The sequence below is a fragment of the Phymastichus coffea genome, unplaced genomic scaffold, assembly GCF_024137745.1.
Source record: "Phymastichus coffea isolate CEN01 unplaced genomic scaffold, Cenicafe_Pcof_1.1 PCOF00032, whole genome shotgun sequence".
Lineage (NCBI taxonomy): Eukaryota > Metazoa > Arthropoda > Insecta > Hymenoptera > Eulophidae > Phymastichus > Phymastichus coffea.
In genome coordinates, this window is record NW_026706843.1 from 2,769,796 (window position 1) to 2,782,211 (window position 12,416).

At 33.0% G+C, this 12,416-nt stretch overlaps 1 protein-coding gene across 3 annotated transcripts in view; it reads left to right on the plus strand.

Moving 5' to 3' along the window:
* Positions 1–5,524: 5,524 nt before the first annotated feature.
* LOC131663270 (dnaJ homolog subfamily C member 9-like) overlaps positions 5,525–12,416 on the plus strand; it is a 72,438-nt gene continuing 65,546 nt past the window's right edge. The window contains exons 1-4 of one of the 3 annotated variants that reach the window (XM_058933585.1): positions 5,525–5,663; positions 5,852–6,029; positions 6,476–6,784; positions 6,872–7,038. In XM_058933585.1, coding sequence (XP_058789568.1) covers positions 5,930–6,029; positions 6,476–6,784; positions 6,872–7,038 — 576 coding nt within the window. In that variant the 5' untranslated portion in view covers positions 5,525–5,663; positions 5,852–5,929. Of the gene's footprint in view, positions 5,763–5,851; positions 6,030–6,475; positions 6,785–6,871; positions 7,039–12,416 lie in introns of all 3 variants that reach the window. The other 2 variants (XM_058933584.1, XM_058933583.1) reach the window with 2 other exon arrangements.

The following is a 12,416-nucleotide window of genomic DNA, read 5'->3' on the forward strand; positions in this document are numbered from 1 at the left end:
CGGTAGATGTAAAGATTTCGCCGGGGACCGAATGTTATGAAGAATTAAAAGTAGTCCATAACAATATCACCAAATTTATAACACCTAAAATACATATACTCAAGACTCAAGGAACAATAGTGGATTGTAACGCTTTACTGTCCATTCACTTTTGTGTCAACGAAAATTGGTATAAGTTCATCCCACGTCCTGTAGACTCCAGAACATCAGAGATCCTGAAGCCTTTTGCCCAAATGACATGGAAATATCAAGATATTCCAGCTCTCGCTACAAGTGGTATTTATACTGAACAAGATCTGCAGGATCTTCTAAATCGAATCATGTACCCTCTCGAACAATCAGCTGTCATCAATGATGTTGCTCGAGAAATCAAAGGACATGCGATGTAAGATCAAGAAGGAGTAATTAATAAATTGCTCAATGAGAACAATTTGGAACGCTTAGTTCATACCACTTGGAATCGAATGTGGGGCAAATTCATGACGTTTGGAACGTTCAGTGCAGGAGTGATAGCTATCCTTTTTATTATACAAATAATTAAAAAGGTGATAGAAATCTTCATCAATGGTATGGCTTTACATAGTATTTATGGGTGGTCCTATCAACTTTTTGGTGCCATATGGAATAGTCTCACAACTTTCCTTATCCACCTAGGCCATTCAATGCAGAAAGAAAATGAAAAATCTCAAGAAGAAATAAGTAGAGTTCCTATACCAATGCAGATACCCCATTATATACCAGTTAAGACACAAGAAACAGATGCCAATGTACCAAAAGAAAATCCAGTGTCCTCAATTCAAACTAACAGTAGTTTCTTTTCCCGACAATGAATGCTAATAAATCTTCGTTGCCATGCTCTACAATTACATCTTAATTAGCGATTACTTTGCCTCGCTGCGCTCCTTAAGTAACCGTTTAAGTGGGGGGGTGTAACGTCGGGCCGTTTACTATTAATAAAATTAATTTTTTTTCTCGTGTGCTTTTGCGTGTTCAATACGTAACTTAAATTTTAATTCCGCGAATGAGCAAAGGGAGAGCATTCAGCTGAAGCGGCTGGAGGATACGTGAAAATACCCGTCCCGTTGTCGCGCGCTTTCCGAATTTTACTCCGAAAGATCGTAAAGTTTTTTTTTGAGTAGGTTTAGATATAGAGTAAAGGAGCCGCGGAATTCTGCCTACATCCTGTTACAGGATTTCACCCAAAAGTTTTCCACTTTTAGAAGCTAAAACTTTTGCTATATAGAAAAAATTCAATAATTATTTTTGTATAAATGAATTAAGAAAATAATAGCATGATAGGAGAATTTCGCAGCTTCTTGAAACCTCCCGCACACTTTTTGATTAGAAACGCAGTTACCGCACAATCATCGAAAATATCCCAAAGTTTTGAAATTATAAGTTAGGAAATTAGATAAATAGTCGAAAAACAGTTACCTGAATGAACTTTAGTAAATCAATTATATAGTCCATAATTAAATAATGCCCCTTTTTCATTCCATATTATTTAAACAACGAATTTAGTTAATTATTTAAGTTACTAATTGTAAACATGTAGGATTAGAGATTTTCGCGTAAAATATGTTAGATATTAAGAAACTTGCGTTATTATTAAGAATTAATTGTAACAATTCACATAACAAATAAATTAATAATTATAAGAAAATCTGTAATGAAAATGGTATTTGGAGAGCCATCTAACGAGATAGGGCCCATACTCTTGAACGCGCGCCCCCAATTCTTACCACGCCCCTGAACCAATTAGGGCCCGAAAACCGAAAGAGAACAGGAGGGAAAATCTCAGTCAGCCAATTAGAATTTACTGGCATTTCCACTCTTCCCAAATTTTGAGGGACTGAAAGAGGGATTTTCCTCCCAACCACCCCCAGGCTTTAAAAGGGCGTGTGCAAGCGAAAATCGCCCACTCTCTCGCTCCTCGCAAGGCTCATAAGTTTTCTTTATTTTACGAAGTTCGACCAAGTGCCAGGTCCAGACTCTCCAAGTACCAGTCAACTACATTAAATAAAAGAAAAGTAAGTCTAAACGAATTTTATTTATTGCTATCTCTCCTCTTCCTTTCTATTAGAATAGCTAGACCGGAATTCGAAAAAAACAAGTCTTCGAAAAATATTTCAGCAAGGATTGGGATACTTTTCTATAAGACAGTCGCGCCGTTAAAGAAAAATTAAATTCTTTTATGTGACAATTCTGGCAAGGTCTGGGATATTCACATGCAAGTCCCGATTCTATTGGATCCTGGTATTTGATGGGAGACTTGTAGTCCAATTTTATTTTTCTCTCTTTCAACGCGAAACGCGAAATAGAAAAGCTCTGATTCTCCAATTGCTCGTCCCGGTTTAAGCGTACGCACGCAAACCAAATAGAGCACCTGAGATAACGTCCGCCTCAGATGTACCTGAGATAGTGACCCGGACATCACATGTTAATTAATTAATTTTTTTTGTAATTTTTTTGTTTTTTGTTATTTTTTTGTTTTTTTTTAATATTATATACATATATATATATATATATATATATATATATATATATATATATATATATATATATATATATATATATATATATATATATATATATATATATATATATTTATGAAATTAGAACAAATTAAAAATAATAAAACAAATATAATAAAATTCAGAAAACTTTTAATAAAAAAAATTATTGAAGATAAAATAAAATATATACTTAATATGGAGTACCAAAGAACGTAGTTGCGGAGTCGTGAAAAATCGGCATCTCGTTCTCCAGTCCGTGTATTTCCTCCGTGTCGCAATTTACTTTGTTATCTGATAATTCCGATGAGTCCTCCTCTTGATATTGGTCCTCTTCAATCGCTTGGTCTATGGAGAAAAAAGTGTTTTTATTTATATTTAAAAAAATATTGTTATATATTCCTTTCAAAAACCGTTAAAAGTATTGCTAGGCGACTTGTTTTAGTTTAGTTGATATGTTGTTGTATGTTGTTAGTTGATTTAGTTTATATGTTGTTTACGTTAAATAAATATATTTATTATTTCTCTTATAAATAATTGTTATTTTATTTAATTACACTAGTGTATACTACGTGTTATAGTACACTATAACATGTATGTAAGACGGGATCCATCAATTTTTTATGAGGGTAATACTTAAAATTATGTACCTTTTAAATTAGGCTCCATCTTCTGACCCTTGCCTTCCTGCCTCTGCTGTCTACCTTGAACATTCAGCTTCCGTCGTAATCGTTCTTTTAGACTCTTCAAGGTCTTAGTAAACGTCATGTCAACGATTGCTTCAGTGGGTATAATAAAATGGGCGTTCTCATTTAAAGCATCTGTAAAAATATTGTGCAAATAAGATTCTATAACTTCACGCTAATTGCGAATTGAAAACATGTATATATACGTAAAATAATAATTTCAACATTAAAACAAATAGGATTTGATTATATTTACCTTGACAGGCGTTAAAAAACATTGTTCTCTTCAACGTTAGCTGATTAGGCCCCTTTCCTTTGTAAATTATGCCATTAACTATATTTTCGTTTATATCAATGGCCTCCAATAAATATTTTAAGATACAATCCTGGATATTAAATCCTCTCAAATAACGGAAATAAGCAACCTGTAAATTAGTAGAAGTAAGAATGATAATATTAATTGTGTAAACAGACAACTGGTTCATATTTGCACATACAATTTCGTTGTAGACGCTGTTTGAAATATTGATTAATTATCCTTCATCAAACCTTAATCTTTCTTTTTTTACAATCATTCTATGAAGACCATTTTTATTATAATTATTAAAACTATTTTATTAATAAAATCCAATTCATTCAATAACATATTTAAACAATATTCGACGACAAATTTAAAAATAAAAATGTACGTGACTGACATTTACTCAAACCTAACCCTTCAGAGTTTAGTTTTCACATATATCCCGCGCCGTGCGCGACGGATATCATGTAGGCTAAATCTTTGACTTATTTTATCCTCTAGTAGAATTTTTAAGAAAAATGTTAATAATTTTTATATTTACTTACTTTTATTTCAACTACGACTCCACAACACAAGGAACACTCTCACAATAATTTTACGGTTTAATAGCAGTCACAATTAGTATTTTTAATTACTTTCAATGCAATCACAATTACTGGTAAAAAACGTTAAACATTTTAAAAGAACGATTTTCAAATAAATCGTTATTAATCGATGACGATCGAACGTATATGTATGGATATTCAAATTTGTATTTTGCATACAATAAAAGAAATTATTACATAGAAATAAAGACAGAGATATATATTTCATATATTTTTATTGTCAAATAAATTATTTATTTTATTAAAAATACATAAATATGGAGAAATAATCAACCCACGTCGTAATACCTATTCGAATTTTATTTTTTTGCGTGACCGCAGAATGACAGCATTCTAACGGCACGGTGTGCGGCATTTGAGACTTGCATTATGCCCGCATTCTGACGGCACGGCGTGCGTCGTTTTTCGTGCTCCCACTGTACCTGCATTATGACGGCACGCCGTGACGAACACGCGCGTGCCGAACCGTGCCGGCACGCTCTTATCTGGGTAGTAAACCGAAGTAAACTAAATTCAACTGAAGCATTGTTGTTTAGTTCACGAGTTCAGTTAGAGTGCGCCTTTCGTCCAGTGTCCATCAGCTTCGACGGTGGACACTGAGACGTTTTTTCATTGAGTAAATAAAAAATATATTACTCAATTGGAACTCAATTTGAACATTTAACTACTAGTCTGATAATAACTCTTTCATGTTCAAGTAAATAAATATATCTGTACACTGTACGATTGGTTTTGTTTTCAAGTTTAATTGAATTATTGTATCTCAGTATGGCTGAATTAAATCAATATGCTTCAGTTGAATTTAGTTTACTTCGGTTTACTAGATGACATTGAGTCTCCGACTGAGTAACAATGTTCCATTCGAGGCGCATGCGCAAAACAATATCATAATAACTTTTTTAAGTACGCAAGAATATTATTTTATTTTAATTAATTAAATGATAAACTTTTTAATAATTTTATGTTGGGTGCCAATAATCTATGAGACGCACTAACGATTGGTATATTGTAAAAAATTATTTCCACGATATAAACCACTATATTTAAAGAATCAAATTTTGGTGCTAGTGCAAGCACCCATAATTAATTTTACCTGTTTTTCACATAATAAAGAAAATGAGCATAATCGACGCTCAAATGACATGTGAATAATTAAAAGCCGCCCAATCGAATGGTGTAATTAGTTTATAGATTTATTCAATATTTCAATTATTGGGTGCTAACTTTTAAGACCTTTTGTTCTGGGAGTAAGTGTGTTCGTTTGGGGCATGCGTGGAAAAGTAGTAACTTTCTGTTGTTGGTATTATCAAAATTTTTAGCGATTTGTACGCGTTTGTACGCCCTCGTACGCGCGCGTATGCGTATATGTGGCGAGGGCCTAAAGAAGGATTAAAATTGAATCAGGGTTAAGCGATTCTGTCAAGAAACTTCCAACAGTTGACTTCAGACCTCACAATTTACCCGCTGTATGAAAATTGTGAGGTCTGAAGTCAACTGCTGGAAGCTTTTTGACAGAATCGCCCAACACCGAATTAAATCGGTATCCTGTCCTTAACCCGTAAGTTACGTACCTCGTAACTTTGTTTTCAAAATACAATATAATTAAATTAACAACGAATGTTAATTATGTATGTATATAAATTGATCAAAATAATCGGTCTCTATCACACTAATATAGAATTTTTTTTTTAAATAATACTTATATGTTTTAATGTATAATCTGTTTGTTAATGCTCGTCTTTACAGAATTCATTGAATAAAATTTTGTGACCTATTGTTATTATTCAATAGTATTGGATTTCATCATATTTTACATATGTAAATATGGCTGACAATAATGTTTTTAATTTATGCGAGCGTTATTTTGGATCTTGCAATTTCTATGATGTTCTGGAAATCCCAAGAAATGCAGACAAGACGCAAAGTGAGTATCTCTAACATTTGAATCGTTACGATATTTCAAAAAATTCTATTCTTACTTAAACTATCAACTCTGTATGAACGATTTAGACTTATTGTGGACTTTGCACTATTTTTCCATTTGTTTGAATTGTGTACTAAAATTGATTAAAGCAAATGAATTTGAATCAACTGGATATTTTATAGTAGAATATTGTAAAAAAATTTTATCTCAAATATAGAATGTTGGTAATATCGTTAGTAGTGAATAGAAAGAAAGAAAGCAATAATTAATAATTTACAGAAAAACTTAAAAATTTAAAAATGATATATGTTTATATTTATATCAAGATAAATATTTTTAAATAAATGAACACCAAATATTCCTTTAATAATAATTTTTTTAATAATTCTGTAAATTATATTTTTGAAAATGATGACCTCAATTTGTAATTTTTATAATTTTTACAGTTAAGAAAGCTTATTATCGTTTATCATTGCTTATGCACCCAGATCGTGTTGAAGATAATTTAAAAAATGTAGCTACAGAAAAGTTTAAAATACTTAGTATAGTCCATTCTATTTTGAGTGACAATGAAAAACGGAAAATATATGATGAGACTGGTCAATATGATGACAAGGAAGTTATTCTAAACAATTGGTTTGATTATTGGTCTAAACTTTTCAAAAAAATTACAATCGAAGATATTAAAACTTATGAAAATAATTACAAAGGATCGTCAACTGAACTTAATGATTTAAAAACAGCTTATTTGAGAAGTAAATTATTCAAATTTTGCATAATTATGTTTTATACTATATATACATACGTAGATACATATCTATTTTTGCTTTTAATTATTTAAGGTAAGGGTGATATGGATTATATATTTCAAACTGTTCCTTTCACTTGCTACAGTGATGAACCTAGATTGTATGCAATTATTATAAATCTTATTGAAAAAGGCGAAATACCTGAATATAGAAAGTTTACAAAAGAAGATAAGAAAAAAAAATTACGAAGGAAAAGGAAGGTTAGTTATTGATTTATATGGATATATCTTTATACTATCAATCATATTAATATTGATTGACATTCAGTATATTTTATCAATCATAGAATATCTATTGAAATTAGATATATATTTATGGGATATATTGAAAAATGATCTACATCTTGAAATGATTATGATTATTGTTATTTGTTAATAAATGAAATTTAAATGTCACTCATAATTTGACTAAAGTCAATTATCTTTATAATTTTTTGTAAATTGCATAATTTACTAATGTGTCAAAATGCTTATAGTATTAAAATAATAAATAAGGGATGAAAAAGGTCGGGGTGGATTCAGACACATATGTCATCGGGAAGTGGTCGCTGGAACAGTACCTTAAAAGACGAAAAAAGTAAATTTGACAAAAAAAGCATGCATAATGATTCTTAATTTTGTTATTAATTATAAACATATAAACATGACGTCACGTAATTTATTTACAAAATAAATTCAACTCGATGCTTGCTTAATGTACATATTGGTCGATCATTCGTTTTATGTCCATCTTAATTTCATAGTTTATTGGCGTCTATGCTAAATCCGTCAGCTTCGTCTGACATGCCAGCTCTTAATCACGTCTTTATGTATTTTAATATTGAGAAGCTTCTCTCTGTACTGGCAGCGTTGGTAATGAAAATTCTGAACAACGTATTTAACGTTGAGTGTCTTGATTTATCTAATATCTCAAACAATTGAGTATCATCTATCGATTTATCATACTGTCTTACTTGTTATTTAATCAATCATAAATCTAATTCAAAAGTTATTTTACTATATTTATTGATTTATCAAAATACATATTATTTATCTGCATGTTTTAGAATTTCTCTGTTTAATAGTTTCGGATTATTCCATGTACTCGAATTAACGAACTGAATGGTAAAATATATATAGCTAAAGTTTCCTCTAAGAAGTGTAAACGATAATCTTGCAGTAAATTATCAAGAAGAAGACATATAAATACTGATTATTTACAGTAAGTTTTTGGATCATTTATTGAATAATTCGTACGATTAATTTGCCTACTACATGTTCGAGGTACCTTTATCCGTCTCTAATATCAGCAATTATTTCAACCTCTATAAATACTTTTGCGAAAACTTGATTAACGTTGTCACGCTTCTTCTGCTAAAGTGCAAAAATTTCATGGAACAGTTTTCAAACGCTTTTCAAATCAATTTAAACTGTTTGTAAAAAACAAGTGAATGGTAGTGTACAAGTCATACTTCTGTAAGACAGACAATAGCAACCATAAATTGTCCGTCACTTAAAGATAACATTAATTTCATAGCATTTGCAGCTGTTTTTACATTACCACCCAATGAATAATTTGAGAGTGTCAGTCATCAGAAATTAGGCGCAGTAGGGGCGGTGAGCATAGGCGGGCGGTCAAACGTGTAGTTTTATGAAGAAAAAACTTATCGATTATAGTTTTAGAAATTGGTTAAAAATAGACTTTCTGTGTGTCATTATAAAAAAATAGCCATAAGGCTAGGTGAAGGCGTGAGTACTCTCAGAAGCAACCGTGGTAAACAATTGAATACCGATGAAAAACACATAACATATAGTTCTAACAGATTTATTATTATAATATTTACATTATAAATAAGTTATTTGGTAAGTTTCAGAAGATGTATAAGCTAGGCTAAGTAGCAAAAAAATGTTATACATATCGAGGTGTGTTAATTTCGCTTTCACGGCCGTGCTCGATGTTTTAATTCTGTTGCTATCAAGGCTGATAAACTATAGTCCTGAAAATGATTTTTATTGTAATTTCTAAGCATAAGTAAATAACTTGCAAAGTTAGAGAAGATAAAAGCGAGAATAATTAATAAGAAAAGATTATTTATCCACGCCATGCTTGCAAATTTCAATTTCTTTTCCATAAAATGCGCTTTAGCTCTTGAATTATTAAATAATAAATCGTATAAGATTTCATACGTATGGGATGGAGATCCTTATTGAATTATTCCAATAAATATAACTTATTGATAGTGCAGTTAACAGAATCAGATTCGATAATTAGTCATTTAATCAAGTCTATCTAACATTATTATAAGTCTTTACCTATGAACATGAACGCTACACATATCCATACATATCAATCGAGATCGCTCACACATACGAGGGTGATCCGATAAGTACTTAGCCTACAAAAGAAAAACGAAAATTTTGGAAAAGTGGCGTTTTATTTTTCAACATAGTCTCCTTTTAGTTCGATACATTTGGCCCACCGATGCTCCAACTTCTTTAACCCGTCTGAAAAATACGTTTCCTCGAGGTCTGAAAAGTAGGCTTCCGTGGCAGTGATTACCTCCTCATTCGACTTAAATTTCTGCCTGGCGAGTGACTTTTTCAAGTTTGGAAACAAAAAGAAGTTGCACGGGGCTAAATCTGGAGAATACGGTGGATGGGGCAGCAGTTCGTAGCCTAATTCGACCAATTTGGCCATGGCGACGGCGGAGGTGTGAGCCGTTGCGTTATCATGATGGAAGGGTACTTTTTTCTTCGCGAAATGGGGCCGTTTTTTCTGCAATTCGACGTCGGATCCGCCCAATAATTCGGCATAGTACAGCCCTGTGACCGTTTTGCCCCTCTCCAGGTAGTCGATGTAGATCACACCTTGTGAATCCCAGAAAACGGTGGTCATCACTTTTCCGGCCGATGGGGCAGTCTTCGCCTTCTTCGGAGTACTTTCGCCGGGTAAAGTCCACTGTTTCGACTGTTCCTTGGTATCTGGTGTACACTAGTGGATCCATGTTTCGTCGACTGTCACGAAACGACGCAGAAACTCCGGATTGCGCTTAAACAGCGTCAGACATTGCTCTGAAGTTGTCTCACGGTTGCGCTTGTTGTCAGGAGTGAGCAAACGCGGCACCCATCGCGCCGACAGCTTTCTCATGCCCAAAATTTCATGCAGGACATGACCCACGCGGTCTTTTGAGATGCCTACGATCTTAGCTATCTCGCGCACCTTCAATCGTCGATCTGCCAATACGAGATCGTGAATTTTTGTCACGTTATCATCCGTGGTAGCCGTTTTCGGAGCACCTGGACGTGGCTCTTCAGAAATCGACGTGCGAGCACGTTGAAACTCGTTAAACCAATTTTTGACGGTCGCCATCGAAGGAGAAGAGTCACCGTACACAGCATCCAAGCGCTTTTTGATTTCGCTGCGCGATTTCCCTGCCAAAAACAAGAATCGAATCACTGACCGATACTGCTCTTTTTCCATTTTTCAAAAACCAACGGACACACTTGCTTTCATACGCTCTCAAAAATAAACTACAACTCCGATCCGGCTGAAATCTTGACAGTAACCATCGAGAAGGTTGTACTACGTGATAGAATATTTCTTTTACGAGAGTGGCGCCATCGGACGGTGAGGCTAAGTACTTATCGGACCACCCTCGTAAATGACAAATTTCTTTTGTTATTTTTAATTGATATCTTTAAATCAATTTCAAAATCTATGTTTTTTTGTCTTCTTATTTCATTATTGTAGTTTTAATTAACAATTTTTTATCGTCAATGTCGTGCATTAATTGTGTACATTAATATTATAGTTTGTGTTAAGACCATTTACATAGCTGTTGATATTTATTCAATTTATCTTAATATCTAGCATGATACAGTGTTTAATTAATTTATTATTGATAATCACGTTTTGAATTTTTCCTTCAGGGCAAGTTTCGCACAATAAACTTTAAAAACTCCCTTATAATAATCTATTGTCATATTAATTCGATGTATTCATTTATGCTAATTTATTCAATAAAATCAATATAAATTATTGAATATTCAATCACAACTCAACATCGCACAATGCTCGCATTTATGGCTATCTTTTGCGGCAAGAATATTCTTTTTACGTGTAGCTCTAATCATCTTATTCGATAAAAAAACTTTTTAAAATTCGTAAGTATTTTCATAAATTGCGCTAAAACTATCTTTCTAAAGGAATAATACGTGAGGAATTTTCAGAGGCTAAAATTTTTGTCTATATTTTCGCGTATTGTTCTTTTTGATATCATTAGATTTTGCAATAAATTTCTTTCTCATGTTAATTTTGTTTTGAGTCTTTAAAAGGCCGAGTTTTGTGAAGCAGAATGTAGGTAAAATTCCGTAGCCCTCCGACGTATAATCAAAAAATATCTTTATGACCATCTTGTGTAAACCCGGCATGGGCGCGACATAGGGAAGAGCGCCCCGTATCGCGAGCCCTCTGTTCGGCCTTTGCATTATGGGACTTTCTCTTTCTCCGATGCCGAAAGATCTTTTCCTATCCTATTTTCGCACTACTTTCTAAATTGTCCCCGAAATTAGGGAAAGAATTATAAATTAAAAGAAAAACTTATTGTATATAGCTAAAATTAAGGCCCGACGTTACACCTCTTAAAAAATAACTGGTGTAATTTTGTTTCACACGGATGCAAATTCGAAGTATTCCATTTCTAAGCAATTTCTTATTAAATGACTAAACAGCGTTTCTCATTTTATAAGTTTTAATAAATATTATAAATCTTGCAGCGGTCAAGAAATATTCGTATTTTCGATTCCGCATAAATGGCTTACTTAATTTTGCTCGATTAAAAATATATGTTTATCATCACATGATGTACTGCTTAATGATATAAATGCTTCCACAAATTGTTTTAATTTACTCAATACTTTGAACGGTCTTATTTTTCCTTTTTTATAAAGTGAGGGGTTAAAATCGCAACTCGTGAATGTGTGAAATGCTGGTAGAGCTCTGCATATTTTTCCTACTTTCTTCTCTAGTTCAGTTTCAAACTCTTCAATAACACTATAATTAAAATGTTACGTGACAGTTTTGATGTTTTTTTAAAACGGCCACGTGTTAGACCGTTTTAGCTCCGACTGGTCCTGACTCGGGCGAATTGAACCTTCGGTACGGTACCCCGATCGTCTCAGCGAATAGATCGCGTTTTTGCCGACAATGTCCGAAATTCGTCCACGCGAGGGATAAGCAAGAGTAATGGGGGGGGGGGGGGGGCTCGCTGAATTATTAAAATGAAAATACACGGGTACATAAGATAGATTTATATATATTTAGATACATAAGATAACATGTCTAGTAGCGATACCTCTATCGCGTTACTATCTAATTCACGATTTATTAAATAAATATTCTAAAATACCCGGTCGGTCGTCGTTACACACTCGGACCCGGTACGCAAACAAATGGATTCACCGAAAGGGGAACCTTGAATATAGTAAGTAGTTATCGAAATAAAGAGAGAGAAAACAAGGAAGAGATTTTGCTTTATCGAGAATAGAGCGTGGAAGTACTCACTCTGTTGTTTTGGTCCTTTTTTTGGTTTATATAAGAA